The sequence below is a fragment of the Elephantulus edwardii genome, unplaced genomic scaffold, assembly GCF_000299155.1.
Source record: "Elephantulus edwardii isolate Elephantulus edwardi_28Jun2011 unplaced genomic scaffold, EleEdw1.0 scaffold00026, whole genome shotgun sequence".
Classification (NCBI taxonomy): domain Eukaryota; kingdom Metazoa; phylum Chordata; class Mammalia; order Macroscelidea; family Macroscelididae; genus Elephantulus; species Elephantulus edwardii.
Window position 1 is genome coordinate 23,467,409 of NW_006399776.1, and position 23,008 is coordinate 23,490,416.

The 23,008-nt window shown below is 48.3% G+C and overlaps 2 protein-coding genes across 2 annotated transcripts in view; both read right to left on the bottom strand.

The window, feature by feature from the left end:
- MYH6 (myosin, heavy chain 6, cardiac muscle, alpha) overlaps positions 1-1,574 on the bottom strand; it is a 25,968-nt gene extending 24,394 nt beyond the window's left edge. Inside the window, exons 1-2 of the mRNA XM_006883310.1 lie at positions 1,374-1,574; positions 3-98 (exon numbers count right to left, since the gene is read on the bottom strand). Of these exons, the coding sequence (XP_006883372.1) occupies positions 3-98; positions 1,374-1,574 (297 nt within the window). The remainder of the gene's footprint in view (positions 1-2; positions 99-1,373) is intronic.
- A 5,922-nt stretch (positions 1,575-7,496) lies between these two features.
- The window catches only part of MYH7 (myosin, heavy chain 7, cardiac muscle, beta), a 21,323-nt gene continuing 5,811 nt past the window's right edge, over positions 7,497-23,008 (bottom strand). The window contains exons 3-27 of the mRNA XM_006883311.1: positions 22,693-23,002; positions 22,369-22,436; positions 21,891-21,978; positions 20,705-20,822; positions 20,435-20,558; positions 20,036-20,172; positions 19,541-19,796; positions 18,384-18,626; positions 18,110-18,286; positions 17,221-17,366; positions 16,002-16,092; positions 15,019-15,408; positions 14,637-14,763; positions 14,332-14,450; positions 12,924-13,120; positions 12,226-12,409; positions 11,845-12,010; positions 11,574-11,698; positions 10,709-11,017; positions 10,272-10,475; positions 10,025-10,150; positions 9,630-9,905; positions 8,612-8,707; positions 8,357-8,491; positions 7,497-7,514 (exon numbers count right to left, since the gene is read on the bottom strand). Of these exons, the coding sequence (XP_006883373.1) occupies positions 7,497-7,514; positions 8,357-8,491; positions 8,612-8,707; positions 9,630-9,905; positions 10,025-10,150; positions 10,272-10,475; positions 10,709-11,017; positions 11,574-11,698; positions 11,845-12,010; positions 12,226-12,409; positions 12,924-13,120; positions 14,332-14,450; positions 14,637-14,763; positions 15,019-15,408; positions 16,002-16,092; positions 17,221-17,366; positions 18,110-18,286; positions 18,384-18,626; positions 19,541-19,796; positions 20,036-20,172; positions 20,435-20,558; positions 20,705-20,822; positions 21,891-21,978; positions 22,369-22,436; positions 22,693-23,002 (4,230 nt within the window). The remainder of the gene's footprint in view (positions 7,515-8,356; positions 8,492-8,611; positions 8,708-9,629; positions 9,906-10,024; positions 10,151-10,271; positions 10,476-10,708; positions 11,018-11,573; positions 11,699-11,844; positions 12,011-12,225; positions 12,410-12,923; positions 13,121-14,331; positions 14,451-14,636; positions 14,764-15,018; positions 15,409-16,001; positions 16,093-17,220; positions 17,367-18,109; positions 18,287-18,383; positions 18,627-19,540; positions 19,797-20,035; positions 20,173-20,434; positions 20,559-20,704; positions 20,823-21,890; positions 21,979-22,368; positions 22,437-22,692; positions 23,003-23,008) is intronic.

Consider the following 23,008-nt stretch of genomic DNA (forward strand, 5'->3'; position numbering starts at 1 on the left):
GCGGGCTCATGCAGGAAGGTCAGCATGGCCATGTCCTCGATCTTGTCAAACTTGGGCGGGTTCTGTTGCATCACCTGGTCCTCCTTCACTGTCACTGTCTGAGGTGGCAGCATAGGCAATTGGGCAGGGGTAATCAGAGAGAGAGAGAGAGAGAGAGAGAGAGAGAGAGAGAGTCCCTGGCAGCCTGTGCTCTGCTTGCCTCACACACTCATCTCTAAGAAGACAGGCCAGGAGTTGGCCTTCAACTTTCCTCTAGAACACTCGCTCCAGCCCCCTTCTTTACACTTCACACTCTCTGGGATACCTTACCCCTGGTAATGTGCCTGCTTGGTGCTTCTTTCCTCTTAAAGACTATCCTCTGTCCCTTTCTCTTGCCAGGACACATAATCATCTTCAGTCCCTATGCTTCCAGGTTCTAGGAGCATACTTGGAGGGATGCTCTTAGATCTCTGCACACATGTCACTCTTGATCCTGAGAACAGCTCATGGGGAATGCTTTTGTTCACAAGGGGATCATGTTGGAGAGTGTCAGTTGCTCAGGGCAAACCCCTGCTCCTACTAGGAAAAAACCCTCACTCATCCACCCTACCACCTTGATGGGTCACTGTGGGTGTGGGTTGATTGGCACTGGTCAGTTTGCCATTTCTTGCTGTCATTTGATCCTGCGTGTCAGTGTTCCAGCATCCATTCTATGCAGGAGGAAGCTGTGGTTCTAAGAGATTTGCAGTGGCAGAGCCGGGATCACAGCTAAAGCCCCTGGTGGGTTGTGGCCTGTTATTCCACACCTCGATGGGGCACAAAGGTCAGTGAGTGAGTCTGTGACGCACACTTCCTAAGCCACAGCTGATGAGCAGCGGCCATTCTCACAACCAGCATGATCAACCCACGGAGCAGGGGATTCTGAGTGTCAGTCATCACCGGCCCCAGGACTGAGCGTTCAGCCAAATATTCCCATTCTCCTTCTTCATCTGAGCCTGAGAGCTTGCTCTTGATTTGTGGGAGGGGGGTTTGAAAGAGTGGGCCCATAGAGGAAGCCACCGTTGGAGGAAGAGAGGAGGGACTCAAGCTCAAGATGAGGAGCTTCACCCAATACTGTACCTGGCTTCTCTATCTACAAGACTAAGAGATGGCAAGAGGGAAGCATCTCTGGGTGGTATCACGGCCCCCCACTCAGGTCTATTGAGGAATGTCCTCACTAGAGATCCTGAGCTCCCTGGTGGGACTTTTCCATTTGCCTTGGCTCTTCTCCAGGGCTCCTCAGCCTTCTGCTGCCTGTGGTGGTTGGGCCCTCAGCTCCCGTTACAGGTAGCTGTATCCTTGTACCTTTCTCCCGGAATCTTGTCTCCCCTTCCCCTGGCTCTGTGCCCACATACCTTGCCATTCTCAGTTTCTGCGGTGACTTTGCCACCCTCCCGGGACACGATCTTGGCCTTGACAAACTCCTCCTTGTCGTCTGGCACAAAGCACTCAGTGCGGATGTCGAAGGGCCGGGTCTGGGCCTCCAGACGTTCCTTCTCTGATTTGCGCAGATACTGGGCTGCCGCCCCAAAGTCAGCCATCTGGGCGTCAGTCATCTTACCGCTGTGGGATCAAGACAAGAGGGATCTGTCACTCTGAGGTGGACCCATTGTTCCCTCTTCTCTGTCTACTTCTGCTACTTAGGTTGTGTTGTCTCCCCACCCCCACCCCCCCAACCCTAGAAGTACCTAGCTTGGGTCCAGCCCTCCCTTGATCAAAGTTCCTAAATCCTTTGTCCTCTGAGGAGATGCTGAAGGAGCATCTTTATAAGGAGGTTTTGCAGGGGCATGGAATTTGTTAAGAGCTGCCCAGCGGAGAGAAAGTGAGCCCTTTGTGCGACAGTCTGGATCCCAGGAGATGTCTGCTGTCTGGAGGGGGAAATCAAGGTGGTTCCCACCTGCTTATCTCTTCAGAGTCCTGAAGAAGCTGGACCACGGAAGGAGCAAGAAATCACAGAGAACAGCTGGGCAGAGAGAGAGAGACAAGTAGAATGAATGCCAGCAGGGAGGAGACGGAGAGGAGAGTGAGCCGGATACAGATGCACAGCAGAGCAGAATATAGAGTTAAGAGAGAAGAGGCAGGAAACACAGGATGCAGAGTTAGCACAAGTGTGAGCTTCGGAATGTGGAGAAAGAGTTGGAAATTGAAATGAGCAAGAGGCGTGAGATACATAGCCAAGAGGAAAGGAAAGGCCAAGGGGTTCTGACAGGCAGAGAAGCATGACACGACAGGCACGGACAAAGATGGAGAGGGAAAGTAATACCAGGACAAAAGCTATTGTCAGTTTTCCAAAATGGGGCAGGGGGAGATGGAGATGATGTGTAGGAAGACACAGAAAGCTGGAGGTGGCAAGTTGCAGGGAATGAAATGCAGAGTCTGAGACGAACAGAAGTTTCTGTTTGATCCCTGGAGCCTCTTCTCCACCAGTGGGAATGTCCCCAGTCAGCCTGCACCCCACTCCTGGAGAAGTCGACTCTGGGGCTGACCACAAATATCCCACCCAACACCCTCTTACCTGGGTCAGAAGAGTCTCCGTCTGACCTCAACGCTCCCAGGGCCTTTATAAGCCACTTCCTCCACCCCCTGCCTAAATTTGGAGTCCTTCCGGAGGGACCCTGCCTCCCACCTCTTCTCTGCCTCCCCAGCTCCTCCTCCCTTGATCCCTTGGCTCTAGAGGTGACAAGAGGACAGCAGGGCCCCCAGATTTGCCCATGAAAGGCCCGTCACCCCAGCCCCTCCGGCTCCAGGGCCTTTTTTTAGTCCTTGGGCACATTCCTCCCCTCCAAAGTGCCGATGGGCAGATAGGGGAGAAGACAGGACTTTCTCTCACCACCTCCCCGCCCCTCCATGGCCCTTACCTCGGTTATTTTTAACTTGAAGGGTGAATTGAGCACACTGGGTGAGGGTCATCTTATTCTGCAAGCCAAATGTGTGTCCCCCGTTTCCCAGTCACAGGATTCCCTCTCTTCTTCCCCTTCTTCTCCCACTTCCCTCTGTCCTTACACAGCCCCAAGCTAGGAACATGTCCCTGTCCACGAGTCCTACCATGCTGGGGACTGGGGACTGGAGGTTGGGGGCCCAGGGAAAAGATCTTTGTCCAGTCCTTTGTTTCCTTTGTCAGGAAAAAAAAAATTTGGTGGTGCCTTCACTCTCCACAAATGTTCTATCTAGAGTTCTTCTATTCTCCAAGTCTCCAGGCAAGTGTCCTTTCTAGGACATGAGGCTTCCTGACTTTGAGGACATATCTGGAGCCCCAGAACCTTCCATGATGCTTTTGAGGTTGTCGCTGTCATTCAGCATCCCAAATAGTGGAAGGAACTCTCCCAGATCACAGTGATCAGATCTGCACTGTCCACAGTCCAGTACTCTCAGATGTAGACATGTCTTCACACAGCCACACTTTCATGTCTGAGAATTTTTTACACTTACACTTACCCTTACAGATTGTTTACTTGTGCTTATGCACAGTAATGCACACATTTGCACACTCATACAGGCTTTTAACCTCCCACTGTCACCTCTGCTCCTAGAATGGGATGAACAGAGACAGCAGGGGAGAGGCAGGAGGTGTTAATCCCAGGGCCTGAGGGAGGGGCTGGAGTGGAATGGGGGGCTGCTCCCTTCTGCCCCTCTGGCCTGCCAGATGGTGCAGGTGCCTCTGAGGATGGCTGGGGCGCCAGGCAGGCCTGGGGATTTACACCAGTTGGACTTTAGGCTCTGCATTCTGTAGGCGTGGGGCTGGGGTTCCATCACCCCTCCCCAGATACAACTCTGTGTTCCCTCCCAGTCATCCTGGGACTCATGCTTACAACCCCTTCTTCATGATGTCCCTGAGTGCCCCAGGTCCTCCAGGTCCCCTCCCTATCCTCTGACAGAGCCACCTCTCAGAAGCTGTAGGTGTCAGTCAGATCTTTATGCCTATTCTGACTAAGTGGACATTGTGTTCAGGGAACAAAGCCAGACTCCCCTGCTCTGCCTTCCCCCTGCACCCACACACCGGGAACACTCTCCAGCTTTCCCCTCACAATCTCATCTACTGTCACCTCTCAATATAGCTCTAGGGTGTGAAGGTGGGTAGGACGGACAGGGGTCAGCTCATCTGGGTAGGACAGCTTTCCAATGAAGATGTGGCTTCTCTACCAAGGTCCCCTAGGCCCATCCACTGTCCCTTTGCTGGATTCTGAAAGACATATATTCTCTCCTAGAAGACTTGGCCCTATATCCAGTGCCCTTGAAGAAATCTTCACAGAAATCTGGGAGTGGACCCCATACATAGGTATATATGCCAAACTGTTACTCCCCAAGGGATGCAGGCCACCTGTCCCCAGCCTTAGGTCACTCGAGGTCCCAGTGTGCAAGCTGAGGGGTTAGACCATGGCCCAGTGCGTCATTGGCTGTTTCCTATCTCCCCAGGGATGTGATAAGGAACTGAGAACACCAGGTCAGGCTCGGTCAGGTCCAGGTGACAAAGGCCAGGCTTTGTCCTCAGAGAAACTTGTGTTCTGAGCTGACCAGACTCAGTACAGGTTGGGTGGGCAATCAGGGGTGAGCAGGCCATCCCCACTGCCTCCTTGGAGAGAGAAGGGAGGAAGGAGGTAACTTGGACCAGAGGCTCTGCCCCCTGGTCTGGTCTGATTTGCTCTCCTCTTTCCTTCCCAGGGCCCTCTCCTTTACCCTGGCACTCACATTTCTATTCTCCTCCTCAGCTGCCCCACCAGCCACCTTCTCCTCATGCAGGAAGCCCTGGAGTGTGAACAACAAGATGCCAAGACTCCAGCCACAGGTGAGGGCAATGAATGGGGGTCTCCTGCCCTCCTTCCTTTAGTCTTTCTCTATACCTCTTTCTGTCTGATTTTCCATTGTCTCTGACTGGTTCCTCATTTCAAAGTCTCACTCGATCTTTATTTCTCCTGATGTCCATGTCTCTGCCCATCGCGGGGTCTGAGCTGGTTTCATTTCCAGAGTCCTTTCTCTGAACCTCTCATCTTTCTTGGTCTTTACCACCCTCCCCAGGTCTTTCTTTTTCCTTCCAACTTCTGTTTCTCTTCCCTCTTCTATTTTCTAATACTGTCACCCTCTCCTTCCTCAGATGGGGTCTTACTCTGGCTACTGCATTCAGAGCCCAGTGGGGACTGTGTGGCAGGAGCTGGGTTGAGGAATTTTGTGGTGGGTTGAGGGGAGGTTCAGTTCAGGACTGAAGCAGGACTTCCTAGATTCTTAGCAGAAGACTATTAGTCCCATTGCCTCCCAAGGTAAAGCCCCAAACCCAGACCTATTCTAGGAGTCCAGCTCTTGCTCCAGGTCTCTGACTACCTTTTCTAATCTCACTGCTTTTTTGGCTTCCTAACTCCCTTTCCATTTACGTTGACTGGGGATTCTTCCCTTTGTCCGGTGAGGTCTTCTTCACTCTTCAGGTTTCAAATTCATCCTCATTTGCTCCTCTCCTGTCCCTTCTCAGTTTAACTCATCCTCTAGACCTCTCTTTTTTAAATTAAATTTTATTAATTTTAATGAACATTTACAGAGATTTGGGGTTTTCATTCATCCATTCATTGTTGCACTATTTTCTCTACCCTCCTCCCCAGTTCGTTCTTCTTATTTTCCCCCCTTGAAAGTCTGTTTTAATTGTCCAATTGCCACAGTGCATGTCAAAGCCAGTTCTGATTAATCTCCTTTGTCAGTGTGTCCTTTGCCATTCCCTATCACTCCTACCTGAGAGAGACTTCACCCTGATTCATAATGAAAAGGGGACAGCATATTCTCTTAGCTACTTCTTGGGGAAAGGGACGCTGTAGGTTTCAGGGTGAAGATCTTCTCTCACTACTCTAAAGGGCCCCTTTGGCAATAGGAAACACACAGACTATTATGGAGATTGATTTTGGAATTTAGAGGCACTGTTATTAGACCTCTCTTGAGCCCTGCTTTTTACTGTCCGGTCTACGTTCTTTCTCTCACCATCCTGAGTTTCCTCTACAGCTGTCTTTGTCTAGCACATATCTCTCTTTCCTCTATCTCTCTAGTGCTCCCCAATCTCTTTCTAGGGAGAGGAATGGTTCAGGGGAGAAAAAGTGGAGAAGTACAAAGAAAAATGTGACCTTCCTAAGTCGTCTTCATTCTGTCATCTTGTTTTCCTCTAGTGACCCTGCCCCTGAGTTTCTGGATCGCTTTTCTTTCTACTGCCACCCTCACCAGGTCTTTCTTTTTCCTTCCATCCTCTGTTTCTCTCCCCTCTTCTATTCTCTAATACTGTAACCCTCTCCTTCCTCAGATGGGGTCTTACTCTGGCTACTGCATTCAAAGCCCAGTGAGGACTGTGTGACAGGAGCTGTGTTGAGGGATTGTGTGGTGGGTTGAGGGGAGATTCTGTTCAGGACTGAACCAGGACTTCCTAGATTCCAAGCAGAAGACTGTTAGTCTCATTGCCTCCCAAGCTGAAGTCTAAACCCCAGGCCTATTCTAAGAAGTCTAGCTCTTCCCCACACCCCCCTTTGGTGTTACTAATACGAGGGTCTAGGCTGAGGAATTTGGAGTGCTGGACCTGAATAATAGAAGGAGGGCTTTACAGGGATCCTTCCTTTCTCTTTCTTGCCCTGGAGTCTTGCTCACACATGACTCTCTAGTCCCTTCCCTGATTTGCTTCTCCTCAAGACAGCATCAATAAAGGGGTCAAAGAACCCTCACCTTTCAGTCAGTACCGAAGAGGAGGGAATGCAGATGGCAGTGAGAGAAATGAAGGGGAAATAAAGAATATATCGGGCTGAAGGGGCTAAACCCCAGAGGGTATGTGAAGGAAGAGATATGCTGAAGATGGTATGTGTTTTGGTATGTGTGTATGTATGAGGGGCAGACCTTTGGGGGTGTTTGAGAGATTTGGGTGCCTTTGTTTGGAAGAGTAGGTCCTTGTGTCTTCTCACAGACTTGCCTTGGGCAGTTATCTTAACTTCCCAAGGAGATGATTATACCTCAGAGGATACACACTAAACATCCATAATTTCAGCCCTAGTTTTATCAGTGGTGGTGGATGGTATTGATCCAAGTTGGGACTGTAGGATCATAGAAGATGTGCTCAGGGTGCTCTAGATGACCTTTAAGGTTTCCTAAATCTCCTTCAACTGAGGGCTTCATGCAGAGGAGGGGTGGGGTGGGGAGGAGAGGTGCTACCTCTCTCTCTATTCCATTTCCATCTGAGGAGGTAAAGGGGGATCCTTCTGGGTTAGAGTTGTTCTAGCTGTGTTCAGATCCTCACAGGCTCCTGAAGGGAGGCCTCCTAGCCTGGTGTTTGAAGTTAGAGCCCCACTTCCCCCACATCCCACATCCCCATGACTAGCAGACAGGGAAGAAGAGTCTGAAGGCAAGAGTGTGACTTCAAGAAAGTAGCTTTATTCTGTTTCCTCCAAAGGAGTTGCTATAGAAGAATCTGGAACTGGGGGCCCCATTGGCACCCGCAGGGCTGGGTATATTGAGAAGATGTAGCAAAATTATTCTTCATTCAAGCCCTTTGAAAGGAAACAAAGTCAAATTTAATTATGGAGCTGTATGAGCTGGGTAGAGATGGAGCTCAGAAAGCAAAAGGGAAAGTGGAACATGAGATGAGGTGGAGGATGGCTTCCAAGGGATTGGTATGGAAGGGATACACGGAGGGGCTGGTTCTGGAGGGTAGAACCCTGATAGAAGGAAGCCAGATGAGTGAAGACAAAGGATTTCCCAATAATGTGAATCGTGGATTCGAGTTACAAGGTCACAGGACAAGTTAGGTAGAAGAGAAGTGGAAAATGACATTGAGATGGGGGCATGGAATCTGGGCATACTAGGTATAAATAAAAGGGAGCTCTGATGGCTTAGTGGTAAGGAGTTGCACTGCCAACCCAAAGGTACATGATTCAAGTCCACCAGCTGTTCTACAGGAGAAAGATGGGAAATCTCCTTCTTTGTGATTTATTGCCTCTAAAAACTTCCTGGAGGGTCAACTATGAGTCAGAGTTGGCTCTCACTCAATGGTACATAACAATAGATATAAAGAGTGATCTTAAAAAAAATAAAAACAAATAAATAGCAGTCTTTTAGGATTACCAGTCTTTCTGGGGTGTAGCAGAACATTAGCACTGGAAGATGCTTGGAGAGCCCAGAAGTTTTAATTACTTTGCCCAAGTCAGTGGCAATGAGTTTCAGGAAAGAAGAACTCAACAGACCAGGACTTTATGCTTCAGAGTGGGAGATTAAAAAGAAGGAGACATTGACATCATCTTTGGTGTGAGAGTCCTCTGTGTAGGGGGCCCGTGAGCAGAGTGAGCGAGCACCTGCTGGGAGGACAATCAGTCAAGCCTGGAAAGGAACCCACCTTGGTGCCGATGTCGCGGCTCTTGGCCCGAAGCTTGTTGACCTGGGACTCGGCTATGTCTGCCCGCTCCTCTGCCTCGTCCAGCTCATGCTGCACCTTGCGGAACTTGGACAGGTTGGTGTTGGCCTGCTCCTCCTGTGGGGGGTAGAGTGGGAAAATTAAGTAAGGGGGGCTGTGAGGTTCTCAGCCTCCCAGGATGGAGAACGTTCTTTCCTGTGTCCATCTTACAGACCCAGTCCCAGCAGGGGCACTCACTGCTTCCTCAGCCTGGCGCTTGTAGGCCTTGACCTTCAACTGCAGCTTGTCCACTAGGTCCTGCAGCCGCAGTAGGTTCTTTCTGTCCTCCTCCGTCTAGATGCCAGGGGGTGGTCAGGAGTGGAGATAACACAGTCAGAGGAGGCAGCACCCCACCCCACCCCAATATCTTGTCTTATTTTCCCTGAATTTAATATTTTGACCCACTTCTGGTTTCTGATCCTCACTAACCTCAAGAATTCTCCTTATAGTTTTTACTCGAAAAGTACAATTATTTTAAATTATTTGTGCCAGGAGAAGTCCAAGGAGTTGATATGTTGCCTGAGATTGTGTACAAAATTGTGTGTGCACTGTTTTTGGGAGCTTGCCCTTCAGGACATGGGACCTCATGGAGCGTATATATTCCTTTGCTCCAGAGGCCTGTATCTGGTGCTTGGAAGTAACTGGGACCATGACCATGATAGAATTTGCTAAGCTGTAATGGAAATGACAGGTTTGATCTAAGTTAAGGACACACTGTGCTTAAATGGTGCCAATACTGATTGGAGCAGAAGCAAAATCTAGTGAATGGAGTGCCTTATCCTACAAAGCAAAATTGGAAATTTCCACCTTCTAGAAAACAGAGTAGGAAGTTTTCTTCTTCTACCTAGGTAACTGAACAAGTTTAGGATTTGTTTTTAACAAATAAATGACTTTGGTATATTTAAGAAGAGATGTCACCAGGCCAAAGACTGGTTACGTATTTGTTTCTTCTAATCTATGCTGGTTGAGTCTTACTTGGATCTCCAAATGTATTTCCAAGGCAGCAGATTTTCTAGCCCTTCAAGTGAAGTTTCTAGTCTAAGAGACTCAGAGACTGACTGTGGCTAACCAGGGGAGGTAGGGCAGGACTAGGTAGAGTGGAAGCAAAGGCTTTCAGGTACTGCACACCCAATCCTCACCCTAGAGGAGGCTAACAGAAATCACTTTATTCCTGGGGCCATTATCCCTGGACCCAGAGCACCTGCCCTGCCCACACCTGGTAGGTGAGCTCCTTGATACGGCGCTCACTCTTCCTCATGCCCTTGACCGACTCTGCATTGCGCTTCTGCTCGGCCTCCAGCTCGTTCTCCAGCTCCCGCACACGGGCCTCCAGTTTTTGCAGCTGTTTCTTGCCACCCTTGAGGGCAATCTGCTCTGCCTCATCCAGCCGGTGCTGCAGGTCCTTGATGGTCTGCTCCATGTTCTTCTTCATGCGTTCCAGGTGGGCACTCGTGTCCTGCTCCTTCTTCAGCTCTTCTGCCATCATGGCAGCCTGTAGGCCCGGAGATAGGGCCACACATGGTCTGTTTAAGTTCTCACACACTCACTGCTTAGCCCAGAAGACAAAAGATGCTGGGAGGGCAGAGGGGAAGGCTACTCCACCAGACTCACATCTGTGATGGCCTTCTTGGCCTTCTCCTCAGCGTTCCTGCACTCCTGCACTGCCTCCTCCACTTCCGTCTGGAGCTGGGACAAGTCTGCATCCATTTTCTTCTTTTGGTTGATGAGGCTGGTGTTCTGAAAATGAAGGGTGGACAGAGCAAGAAAACCACTGAATGGCCTCCATGAATGGCTTCCATCCCTGATTTTCTGGCTTCTTCTGGCCTGCAGTCCCTCTAGTGTCTGGGGAGCCACTCACCTGAGAGTGCAGCAACTGCACCCGCTCACTGGTCTCGATCAGCTCCTGCTCGGCCAGCTTCCGAGACCGCTCTGTCTGCTCCACCACGGCCCGCAGCTCCTCCAGCTCAGCCTGCAGCAGATTGTTGCGCCGCTCCACGATGGCAATGTTCTCCTTCAGGTCGTCGTTGGCACGCACTGCATCATCCAGTTGAATCTGGGTGTCCTGAGAATCAGGAGAATGAGTGTGATAACTGGCCTCTGCATTCATGAGAAACTTTACTTGAAACTGGATGCTGAAAGAGAACCCACTGCAGTGTTTCATGAAGGACATGCGTAGGTCTCTGCTACAGTCCAGAGGCAAGTGTATCTGGTGCCAGCAATGGGAAACCCCTAACGTGGCCACACAAAGGCCAGCACCCTCCCTGGGTGAAGTGGTTTCCAAGAGTCCCCATGTACCTTCAGCAAGCTCTGAAGACTCTTGACTTGCTTCTGGGCCTCAGCAGCCATGCGGTTGGCATGGCTGAGCTGGATCTCCATCTCATTGAGGTCTCCCTCCATCTTCTTCTTCACCCGCAGAGCCTCATTGCGGCTGCGTGTCTCTGCGTCCAGGGAGGTCTGCAGCGAGTCCACCACGCGCAGGTGGTTGCGCTTGGCCTGCTCCATCTCCTCGTCCTTCTCGGCCAGCTTCCGCTCTATCTCTGCCTTGATCTGGTTGAACTCCAGCTGGGCCCTCAGGATCTTGCCCTCTTCATGCTCCAGAGAGGCCTGGTGATGGGGTGGAAGGAGAGGGTCCAAGGCAGACAGTCAGGACTCTGGGGCAGGGGTTATGATCTGTCCATGACTTATGGGTACAAAATGAGTTCAAGAGAGGTGTAAGGGGTTCAACTAGAGAAGGTAAAGGAGAGAGAAGGAAAACTAATTTAAAGGGGTAACAAAAATAAAAACAAGCTTCAGAAAAAAGGTGATTCAGGCACTCATAGGGGAGAACCAACTGTGAAGACGAAGAGGAAAATGAGGAGAAAGGTGTTGCCAAGGAAACAGAGGCAATCAGGCACAGGATGTGAAAAACAGAGTAGGAGGCAGAGGTGGAAAAGGGGAGGTAAAATGGAACCGGGAATAACTGGCTAAGCTAGAACATGTGAAATGTTTGCATGAAGGGAGTTTAAGGACCTGTTCATTCACTTATTCCCCAGATATGTGTTGAGTGCCTGTGTGCCTAGGGTTACTAGAATAAACAAAGCATCCGAAAGGGAGATGAGAACAGGAACCCCAGACCAAAGCTCAGCTCCTCTCCAACCCCCGCCCTCACCCCTAGACACACCTCTGCTTCCTCCAACGCTGACTGCAGCTCCAGCTTCTCTGCCTCCAGTTGCTTTCGGACCTTCTCCAGCTCATGGATGCTCTTTCCACTGGAGCCCAGTTGTTCAGTCAGGTCCGAGATCTCCTCTGTGGGAAGGGGTTGGTGACTCAGTGGGGGCTTCTGTGGTTCACTTGGGGGGGGGAAGTCTCTTGATGCAGGTCCTTTCTGGAGAAGTGGGAGGTACTGCATGGGGCATTGCCACTGAAGACCGTCCCCAGCCCCCCACACACACCTTGGAGGTTCTTGTTCTCCCGCTTGAAGGTCTCCAGGTGCTCCAGCGACTCCTCATAGGCATTTTTGAGCTTGAACAGCTCCGTGCTGAGGGAGCGCGCCTCCTTCTGCGATGACTCCAGCTCTGACTGTGACTCCTCATACTTCTGCTTCCACTCAGCCAGGATCTGTGCAGGGAACCCAATCACTGACCTGCTCCCCAACCCTTGACCACAGGGCGTCCTTCCAGGTGCTGACCTACTCCCTTCATGTAGACTCAGCCTTCCTCATTCCTCTCTATGGCTCTCACTCTTCCTCCATGCAAGAAGGATGTCTCTGACCTCAAGACTCCCTCCCTCTAGCCCTCCACCCTGGCTGTGTGGCCCCTGCCCAGGCGGCCCACCTTGTCAAAGTTCCTCTGCTTTTTGTCCAGGGCTGCTGCAGCGGCGTTGGAACGCTCTACATCCACCATCAGGTCTTCGATCTCGTTCTGCAGCCGGTGCTTGGTCTTTTCCAATGATGAGCACTTGGCATTGACGGCCTCCACAGCCTCCTCTGCATCCTGTAGTCTCTGGGCCAGCTTCTTCCTGCCCAGGGGAGGGTGGATGGAGGGTAGGGAGGGTAGAGTGTGTGGATTTGGGACAAGGAGAATCAACATGAATCCCATAGGAAACGATATTTTGAAACTCAAAAGTAATATTAGTGAAGTCTGAGAACAGGTTTTATGTGCTGGGAACTGGGCTGGCTGAGGCTCTTGGGCCAGGATGTGAAGACCCACAGCTCTAAAGAGTGCTTCCAGGTGGCACCCCTGTGCCAACTTCTAGGCTGTGGGCCCACTACAGCCCACTGCATCTCCCCCAGCCACAGCACCTGCCCCGGGCAAGAGCACTCTGCCCTCAGACAAACCTTTTGTTCGTCTTATATTCGGATGAGAAACATAACGCGAGCAAAAAGCTTCCCTGAGAGGAGAAGGAGGTGGGGCCGGGGCAGGGTCTTCCTGTGTCGTCAAACTAGCTAAGACTCCCTTGCATCAAAGCTTCTGAGGACAGGGCTGCTGATGCCTTCCGACATGGGCTCAGCGAGGCAGTCACCAGGACTCACTTGGCTTCCTCGAGCTCTTCAGTTCTCTGAATGGCATCTGTCTCATATTTGGTCCTCCACTGGGCCACCTCTGAGTTGGCCTTGGACAGCACACGTTGCAGCTCTGCCTTGGCCTCTGTCTCCTCTTCATATTGCTCCCGGAGCAGGTCACAGTCATGCCGGGCTGACTGCAGGGCATGTGCTAAGGCATTCTTTGCCTGGTGGGAGGTGAGTACCATGGATAGGTTCAGCATTCTCTATGAGGTAACTCCAGTCTTTGCCTGTCTCTTCTCTCAATCCCTAGTTTTTCTCCCATCACCTAACCTACTTCCAAATTCCCAATGGGTCTGAAATGGTTTATTCCATGTACCATTGCCATGAAGTTAAGTCAACTATGGCTGATGGCAACTCATGTCAGAGTACAACTGTGTCCCTAGGGTTTTCAAGAACTGCTTTCTTAGAACTAAATCATTACATTTTCTTCCTTGGTGACACTCTGTGAACCTGAACAGCCAACTTTTTGGTTTGCAGCCAAGTATATGAACTGTTTACACCACCCAGAGACTCCTGGCATTGTCAGTAAACCTGAGTGCTAATAACAGGAATGCTGATTTGTTGTTGTTAGGTGCCATAAGGATGACCAAGATGCACAGCCACCCTGTATGACCAACAGATCTGCATTACATCCACTTGAGCATCAGCCATGCTCCAGCCCGCTGTGGTCATCACTGTGCCAACCCATTCCGCTGAAGATCTTCCTGTCTTTCGCCAACCATCTCTCTAGTTTTTCCAGCGTCACACTGTTTACAAAGTGAGTCCTAAATACTCTTTTTATGATCATCACTACTTCTTTACAGGGGAGGAGACAGGGGTGAAGAAAGGTTGGATGATTTCCCACATGGAGCCTGGACCAGTTTTTGTTCTTTCACATTCTCCATTCCTTCCATTTCCCTCACATTCTTCCCATCTTTTCATGAACTCAGCACAGTGCTAGGAGTAGTTTCTGCTTTTTCCTCAGTTTTAAAATCTCCCTGATAATCCTAGGAGCCATTAGCATAGAAATCCTGCATGACGTCCTAACATCCAGCAAAGGTCTTTCCCACATTCCTGTTTTATTTCCTTTCCCATCTCACCTTCACTCCTTCCAAGGAGCCCTCACTCCATGGCCTTTCTTATTCCCCTCTCCCAGGAAGAAAGGGCAAACCATTAGGTCTTTCTTCTTAGATGAATTAGGGTTGTCCTGAACCTTTCGCTAACCAAAAGGGGGCTAGACATAGGTGGCATGGAGTGAAGTTCAAGCTATCATTGTTCCTTTGAAATTCTGAATAGATAATGCATAGATGACAAGCCTCATTGTGAGAGAAGAAATTGGTTCAGATGCAAGGTCATTCAGCAAGCTCCTTTTGTGGGTTCTGAGCCTAGGTCTTACCTTAACCTCCTCCTCCAGCTGCCTCTTGAGGTCCTCCAGCTGCTGAGTGTACGTAAGCTTGCCTCGGGTCAGCTGGGAGATCAGCGCCTCCTTCTCATCCAGTTGCCGGGACAACTCACCTGGGGAGGCACCAGGGCTCAATTCTTAAAGGTCAGTTACTTTTCTCCACCCCAAACGTCCCCTAATTTTCAGGCCTTGCTCTCTGGATAGACTCTGTGTGTGCATGATTTCATGAGTCTGTCAATCCTGGAATGACTCAGGCGCTCAGAAGAAGTTTGTGTAGAGGGCCTCAGCTCCAGGCTCACCATTCTCAGTTTGTAGCTTGGCCCGCTGGCTGGTGAGGTCATTGACAGAACGCTGGGTCTCCTCAGCCTTGCTTCGGTGCTCATTCATCTGGTCTTCCAGGGTCCGACACATCTTCTCCAGGTTAGCCTGGAGAGAATAATTAATTAATATAGGAATTAATTAAGTAATCAATCAATTAATCAATCATTAATTAATATAGGAATATGAGAATGGTTAAGGAGTGCAATTAAAGGAGGAAGGATCGTGAGATGAAGAAGAGAATAGGAGTATTACAAAGAGGAGGGGAAATGTAACATGAAAACCATCAGATAAATGGTACGGACAGAAAGCGGAGGAGGATGGAGAGAATTGGGAGTTGGGAGAGGTGGAGCGGGCAGGCACCTTAGCCTTGATGATCTGTTCCATGTTGGAGGTGACGTCATCCAGCTCCAGCTTGAACTCACTCTTCTCCTTCTCCAGCTTCTGCTTCACCCGCTGCAGGTTGTCAATCTGCTCACCCAGCTCGGCCACACTGTCTGCGTGCTTCTTGCGCAGGGCCGCGGCTGTGGCTTCGTGCTGCAGTGTGGCCTCCTCCAGGTCTCGCCTCATTTTCTGGAACTCAGCCTCACGCTTCTTGTTCATCTCGATCTGCACGGATGTGGCCCCACCAGCCTCTTCCAGCCGCTCACTGATCTCCTCCAGCTCTCGGGACAGCTCCGAACGCAGCTTCTCCACCTTGGCCCGGGCTGTCCTCTCAGCCTCCAGCTCCTCCTCCAGTTCCTCAATGCGCGCCTGGGCCAGGACATGACAGACTCAGGTACACCAGCCATAGTTCTTCCATTGGAACCCTGCCTTGGAGCTCTAAGAGACTCCTGGCCTTTCTTGAATAGCAAGTCAGTTTAGTTCTACTGGTGAAGAGTGGGAATAAAAGGACTTGAATGACTGAGTTAGGCTTCCTTTGGGTCAATAGTTTGCTGTGACAAAATAGTGAAAGCTTAAAATGAGAAAGCCGCGTTTTTCTGACCAGCAACTAAAAACTCAGTACTCTATCTATTCTAGAAACAAGAACCAAAGTCACAGACCATCACAGCTGGAAGACACCTTAAAAAGCCACTAGACACCAGAGAAGGATTGGAGACTCAGAGATCTGGCATGAGTTTCCACTGGGCTAAAATAAAGTCTAGACAGGAATGCAAGATGCCCATCTGCCAGGCCTGTAGCACCTTCAGGGTCTCTTCCCATGCCATCCTTAGATAACTCAACCTTTCTTGTGTGCGCCAATGTTGTTGTGTGTCTCTCAAAGAGCTAGGGACAAGATATGCTGGAGGACGGGAAGTTAGGGAAGTGGAGAATCAGCTCAGGGAGTTTAGGCCTCTAGATCTTACCTGAAGCTCTTTGAGCTTCTTCTGTAACTGGATACCCAAGGCCTGCTCATCTTCTATCCTTGCGTTGAGAGCATTCAGTTCAAAATCCTTCCTGTAAGAAGGGAGGTGGTCAGGCAAGTGAAGCTGGTTAGGTTCCAGCAGTACCCGTCAGTACCTGGAAGTTATCATAAGACATATGAAGAGCTCGACATCATCAGAGAAAGAGCTTCAAGTAGGATTCCTGAAATTGTAACACCTGTTATGGGTTGAAGCCCAATAAGAAATGTAACAGGAAAGAGACGTATAGATGGAATGATGGGACTTGGACTCTGTGGGACTTGAGCAAATTCTTTTCCCTCTGGTCTTTGTTATAGTCACTTGTAAAATGAGAAGTTGGTCTAGATAATTTTAAATATCCCTTTTCATTCTGATGGTCTTTCATTTTTGTTAGTCTATTGTTTGGGGAGGTTTGATTAATCTTTGTAACTTTGCTTTTTGGTAAAGACTAAAAATACCATCCCCAAAAGGCAGTTTGAGGCTCAGATGGATCTTAAACCATATCTTTATTTACCAGTTTAACAAATCTTTGCCTAGGAAAGCGTGATGACTCCTGGACAAATGCAAGATGGTGAGGATGTAGAACATGATGATTTTTGGACTTTTACCAAGTATCGACCCTTATGGTACCTGATTTACAGAGCCCCATAGAGTACCTGATTATCAGAATATATTCTATAAGCTCATCTAAAAAGTAGAGAGAGAGATTTTGGAAAAACAAAAGACTTGCAATAAGAATTTAAATCACAGGTTAGAGGCGGCAGTGGTGGAAATGGTCCACTTCTCGAGCGTGGGCTTGTCAGTATCTCCGTGAAAACCTGTAAAGGGCTTTCCTGAGAGACTTGAGTGGACAGTCGTGCTCTCTTTCTCTCTAGCAACTGGTCTCCAAAGAAAGTTGTGTATAATATACAGAGACAGCTGGGATTTTCTGTCCTTACTGAGCCCCAGCAGTAAGGAAGTAATGGAGGGATCTGTTGCCAGGGAAGACTGTTGGGCTCTGATGTGCATGTCTGTTGAAAGGAAGCACTGTTTCTGCTGGTCTTCAACCATAGATAAGCACTCCCTTATATAAGGCTGCATGCGGTCTTTTTGTATGTATGAAGAGTGAATATTTGTACAGTCATAGGCAAACAGTTTGTGGGGTGAGGGAGGAGGAAAATTAGCAGGGAGGGGAATGTGGTACTTTTTCAGCCGCTCATCCAGTTGCTGCTTGTCGTTCTCCAGGTCCATGATGCTCTCCTGGGTCAGCTTCAGGTCACCCTCCAACTTCCGCTTTGCTCGCTCCAGGTCCATGCGTACCTTCTTTTCCTGCTCCAGGGATCCCTCAAGCTGATGGAGAGTGATGGAGAAAAGGATCCATCATGACCAGTGAGGACAAGGATCCTGACTTAGTAATTTTGTAGCTCTGTCACTAACGGAGCTGAGATGTCCAGGATATGGGAAAACTTCCCTGGATTGAGACAAGGTAACAAATTGCCTAGCACATAGGGGATGCTCAGTAGATATTTAATAAATGAATGAATGACTGTAGGATGAAACTCATTAAAGTACCTTGGGGTGACAGGCTTTGTGCAAGGCACTGCAGATACAAAACTGAAGTTCCTACCAGAAGGTGCTTATGGTTGTGACAGACACTTGAATGGGTAAGTGATAATATAGAGTGATAAATGATGTCACAGCGGCATGCACAAAGGGCTATCTGTATGTGAAATGGTCGCACAGGATCAGATCATGGCTGATATCTCAGGAATCCAAAAGAGCCTTACAATATTCTCAAAGAAAGGAATCATTTTCTCAAGAGACAGAAATCTCTGAATCCTGTGATCAGAAGCAAGAGATACTCAAGCTAAATCAAGATAAGGAAGCGTATCTCTATTATTGATCAGATTATTATAATAGAGATGCACAACTCAGAATCAATCATTTCCCTTTTCTCCTCTCTAAATTCCTTTAGAAAAGTATTACTGATAGGAATACCCTCCCTCAAACACATGTACATGTACATACATGTATATACACACAAAGATCTGAACACAAATATATCAAGGCCCCATGACTCTCAATCTACTCACATCGTCCACTTGCTGCTCCAGCTTGACCTTGGCCTTGGTGAGAGTATTAACCTTGTCCTCCTCTGCTTGAAGGTCATCCAGAGCCTGTTGGTGAGCTTCTTGCAGAGCTTTCTTCTCTTTGGTCAATTTAACAATAATTTCATCCAACCCAGCCATCTCCTCTGTCAAGTTCTTCACCTATTGGCCAAAACCCCCATTTCCATTAGAGTTAAAGTTCTCCAACATAGAGACATGTACGGTGACCTCCAATGCCAGGGACTATGAGCTACCTCACCTTGTTCTCTGTTGCATGCTTTTCCTTCTCCACCTTGGCCAGTGTCAGCTCCAGGTCATCAATGTCCCTTTTGAGCTCTGAACATTCATCCTCCAGCTTGCGCTTCTTGGCAGTGAGCTCAGCGTTCATCTCTTCTTCATCCTCTAGCCTCTCCGTCATCTCTTTCACCTTGGCCTCCAGTTGGATCTTATTTTTGATCAGCTGATCACAGCGCTCTTCTGCATCAGCCAAATTGTCTTGTTCCTATGGGCAAGATGCAGAAAGAGGCTGTTCAGTGGGCAGAGTTCTTACCCTAGTAGGTAGAGGAAGAGGCTCATCACTAACCACAAGAGAGGAATGCTAGGAAACTACTAGCTGAGAATCACCTGAGAAAGATAAGAACAGAGGGGTTTTAGGGAGCAGTGAGGGAGCAGAGGAGAGAACCAGAAGTCTATTTGTTTCGCCTTCTTCCTCTGGTCTCCTCTAGTGAAGAGGGAATTACACCTGCTGATACCAACAGCTTTTCATACTATGACCTACTGAGATGGACAAGAAACAACTACTAACCTAAAGGTTGACAGTTCAAATTCACAGCAGCAGCACAGAAGACATGTTTAGCTATCTGCTTCTGTGAAGATTAATTATAGTCAAGAAAACTCTGTCGAGTAGCTCTGTTTTGTTAACATGTTTAGTTGCTTTAAGTTTTAATTAAATCAGTGGTAACAGGTTTGGTTTTGTTTTAAGCATAATCAGTATCTTTACTCTCCGTTTAGAGATGAGGAAATTAAGGCTCAGATAGACTGTGTGGTTTACTCAAAGTCACAGAATTATTAAGTTGTGAACACAGGTTGAACCCAAGTATAAAACCTGTGCATTTAAAAGTGAAATGATGGGCAAGGTCCTATGGAGATTGATTTTTAGAAAACATATTACATGGGAATGATCGTATGAGGCACAATATGGATGAAGAATAGTGTAAAACAATGTATAGTAACTTTGTGAGCAAACCAATATAAAGTTTAAAAAACCCTAAAATTGAAAAACTTAATTCTCTAGTGTTGATCTTAGAATCAGGTCTGTAAAGGGGGCAAGACCATGAGCCGCTAGGGGGAGGTGCAGGGAGTGGGAGGTGTAGGCTGGCAGGATGGAGGAGGCAGCAAGGGCCCCCGGAGCCTCACCGCCTGAACTTGGAGCTGCAGGTCATTCTTCTCCTGCAGCAGCGATACCATCTTCTCCTCCAGTTCCTTGCGCCGAGCCTCAGATTTCTCCAGTGCCTCTTTGATGCGCCCAAATTCCTCCTTCATGGTGGCCATCTCCTTCTCCGTCTCTGCACTCTTCAGCAGTGGCTTGATCTTGAAGAAGAGCTTCATCCAAGGCCAGTTCTTGACTCCCATGAAGGCTCGAATGTTCCACTGGATTATCAGCAAGGAGTCTCTGCAGGGGTGCAGCGAGAGGCAGTGGTGTGAGAGTCCTCCTGGCCCTTGTCCAGCGCTGACTAGATAAGGTACCGTTTTCTTTCAGCTATCCCATGATTTGATTCTGAGACATTCCTCATGTTCCTATCGGTCTGCTAGTCTCTTTGTTTATAGGCTCTGTATGCTCTTTCTCCTGACACTGTTCTTGAACCATGCAGGGCCTCAGAGACCAGGAACCTCCTTTCAAGGTGACTTTACCTACGTTCCAGCAATTTCTTAAATTCCATTCTGGAGAGCACACCCCGAGACTGGGCTTGGATGCGTGTGATGATTCGGCTCAGCCTCTCATCCCGCATCTCCTCCAGCAGCCCCAGCAGACCGGCCTTGAAGAACACCTGTGGAGAAGGTATACGTCAGACATGACTAGAAAGAAGCATGAAAAGAGGGGGTGAGGGGTATTGTAGGAAGGGTAACATCCTAGAATGAACTGGAGGTAGAGGATCTAGGATTGGAAGGAAGGTATTAGGTGCTCCATTGGGAGAAGCGGCTTGTGGTTTAGAGATTGCCCTAAAATGATGGGTAGAAAGAAAGGAGTTTAGAAATAAAGCATCAAAGGACAATGATGTCTTCTTTTAATTAGTCCCCTTTTTTCCTTACCTTGGTATGGCCAAACTTGTACTGGTTGTGATCGATATCCAGAGAGCCTAGCAGTTTCTCTGCCCCTTTCCTACTGTCAATAAACTGCCCCTCAGGAATGGCTGCTGGGTTCAGGATGCGATACCTGGGGAAAGAGGTGCCCGGAGTCATCCACTTTCTAAACTGACCTACTCCGTCCTTAGAATTTCAAGGCTACCTGCAGACCCTTTCCCCATCAAAGCTTCCCAGGATTCCGTATCCCTATCCCTGGGCTGGGTCCTCCATACCCACCTCTGTCGGAAGTCCCCATAGAGGATGCGGTTGGGGAAGCCCTTCCTGCAGATGCGGATGCCCTCCAGCACACCATTGCAACGCAGCTGGTGCATGACCAGGGGGTTGTCCATCACTCCTGAAGCAGGAGGAAGTGGGGAAGAAGGTGTGAGAAGCAGAGATGAAGAAGGGAGAACACTGAACCAAGAGCCAAGAGTTCTGCATTCTGATCTGGATCTGCCTGTTATTAGCCTGTAACCTTAGTAAGTCAATTCATAATGTCCTCTTTTTCATTTTCTTTTCCTATAGACACACTTTTTAAAAAAAATTACTTTTTAATTTGAGTAACAGTTTATAAATCACATTGGTTTTTCCAATAAACAATTAATATACATTTTGTTTTATAGCACTTTAATTACAAATACATTCATTCATATATTTTTTTTAATCCAAGAATGATTCTATCTGTAAGTAAACATTTCCTTAGCTTTTTGTAATAGTGGTCTTATCTCATAATAATCCTTGGCTGACTGATTTATTTTGCTTGGCATAATGTTCTCTAGGTACATTCATGTTATGCAGTGTTTTGTGAGTTTTTTATTGTTTTTAGTGTTGTATAGTACTCCATTATGTGAATTTACTATGGTTTTTTTATCAATTTGTCCAAAGATGAACACTTAGGTTGTTTCCACTTCTTTGCTATTGTAAGTAATGCTGCAATTAATACAGCAACACTTTTAAGAGAAAACAAATGATTTTCATATTCTTTGTTTTTTTAAGGTTTGTGCTTAGTAGTATATATAATGAACAGGACAAATATATTCCATTTCGTTGTGCTAAGTAAACTAAGTCCAGAGATATTAAGAGACTTGGTTAACGTTCCTCTGTTGGTCAGAAACAGAACTGGCCCCTAAGCCTCTGTTTCTTTATCAGTTAAAAAAGGGTAGCAATTTTTGCCTTTCTTGTCTCACTGGGGTTGTAAGGCACTGATGAGGTAATGTCTATCAAGTCCTACTGCATGACCCTAAGTTATACATTTCAAGTGTGAAGCAGCACTAAGGGGAGCACAGTTGTCTGAAATACCTCACAAAGGAAGGGAGAAATAGAACGTGATTTAGACAACATGATTGTCATGAAGAGACAATGTAGAAAACTTTTCCTATTGCAGTGCATCTGTGGTAGTGGTGATCTGAGATCTCGGACTCACCTGGAGATTTTGTCTCATTGGGGATGATGCAACGCACGAAGTGGGGATGGGTGGAACGCAAGTTGGTCATCAGCTTGTTCAGATTTTCCTGTGAGCAAAAACCCAATAGGTTCAAGTGAAGAAAGTGGAAGAGGGGAGCAAGGGAAGAAGAACAAGTAAGGAAGAAAGGGTGAGAAGACTTCAAGAAGCTAAAGAGAATAAAGGCGTGCTGAGGGACGACAAAGATGAGGTAGGATGAAAGGCTGGAGGGAAAAGAGTGGTGATATGTGAAGTGAAAGAAGAGACCTAGCGATAAAGGGAATGAGAAGGATGAGGAGAGAAGAGGGGAGGGGTGGGGAGAAGAGGGGAGGAGAGGAGACGAGGAAAATGGAAGAAAGAGACAGGACCAGAGAGTGGGAGGAGTCATGGATGGAAAAGAAAAGGAATGAGTAGGGTAGACATGGAACCATGGTAGGTGGGAGCTGGGGCACACACTCACCCTATGCAGAGCTGACACCGTCTGGAAGGATGAGCCTTTCTTGGCCTTGCCTTTGCCCTTATCAACAGCTAAGAGAAGAGTCAATAAAAAGTATATTGGAGGACATAAGGTAAGAAGGTGAAGGAAGTAGAGAATCATAGCCTCTCCTCAGTCTCACAGGTATTTGGATTTAGATGAGGGTATTCATTGTGGGTTCTTCAGTTTCTCCACCCAATTCCACCCCACTTAAGTCTTTAAATCATGGGGCATAATCTGATATGGAGGTGATAGAGTCATGCAGAAACCCCATTCCTTTATCCTCTGGGACCTGAGTCCCTAACTTACGTGCATCTGCCCCGGCATAGTTGGCAAACAGGTTACTGAGCAGCTTGAGGGAAGACTTCTGATACAAACCCACCACAGTCTCATTAAGTGGGTCTTTATTCTTTTGCAGCCAGCCCAGGATGTTGTAGTCTACAGTGCCAGCATAATGGATCAGGGAGAAGTGGGCTTCCTGCTTCCCCTTGATATTACGTGGCTTCTGGAAGTTGTTGGACTTTCCGAGGTGGTTGTCATACAGCTTGGCCTTGAAAGTCATGTCGGTGGCCTTGGGGAACATGCACTCCTCCTCCAGGATGGACATGATGCCCATGGGCTGAGG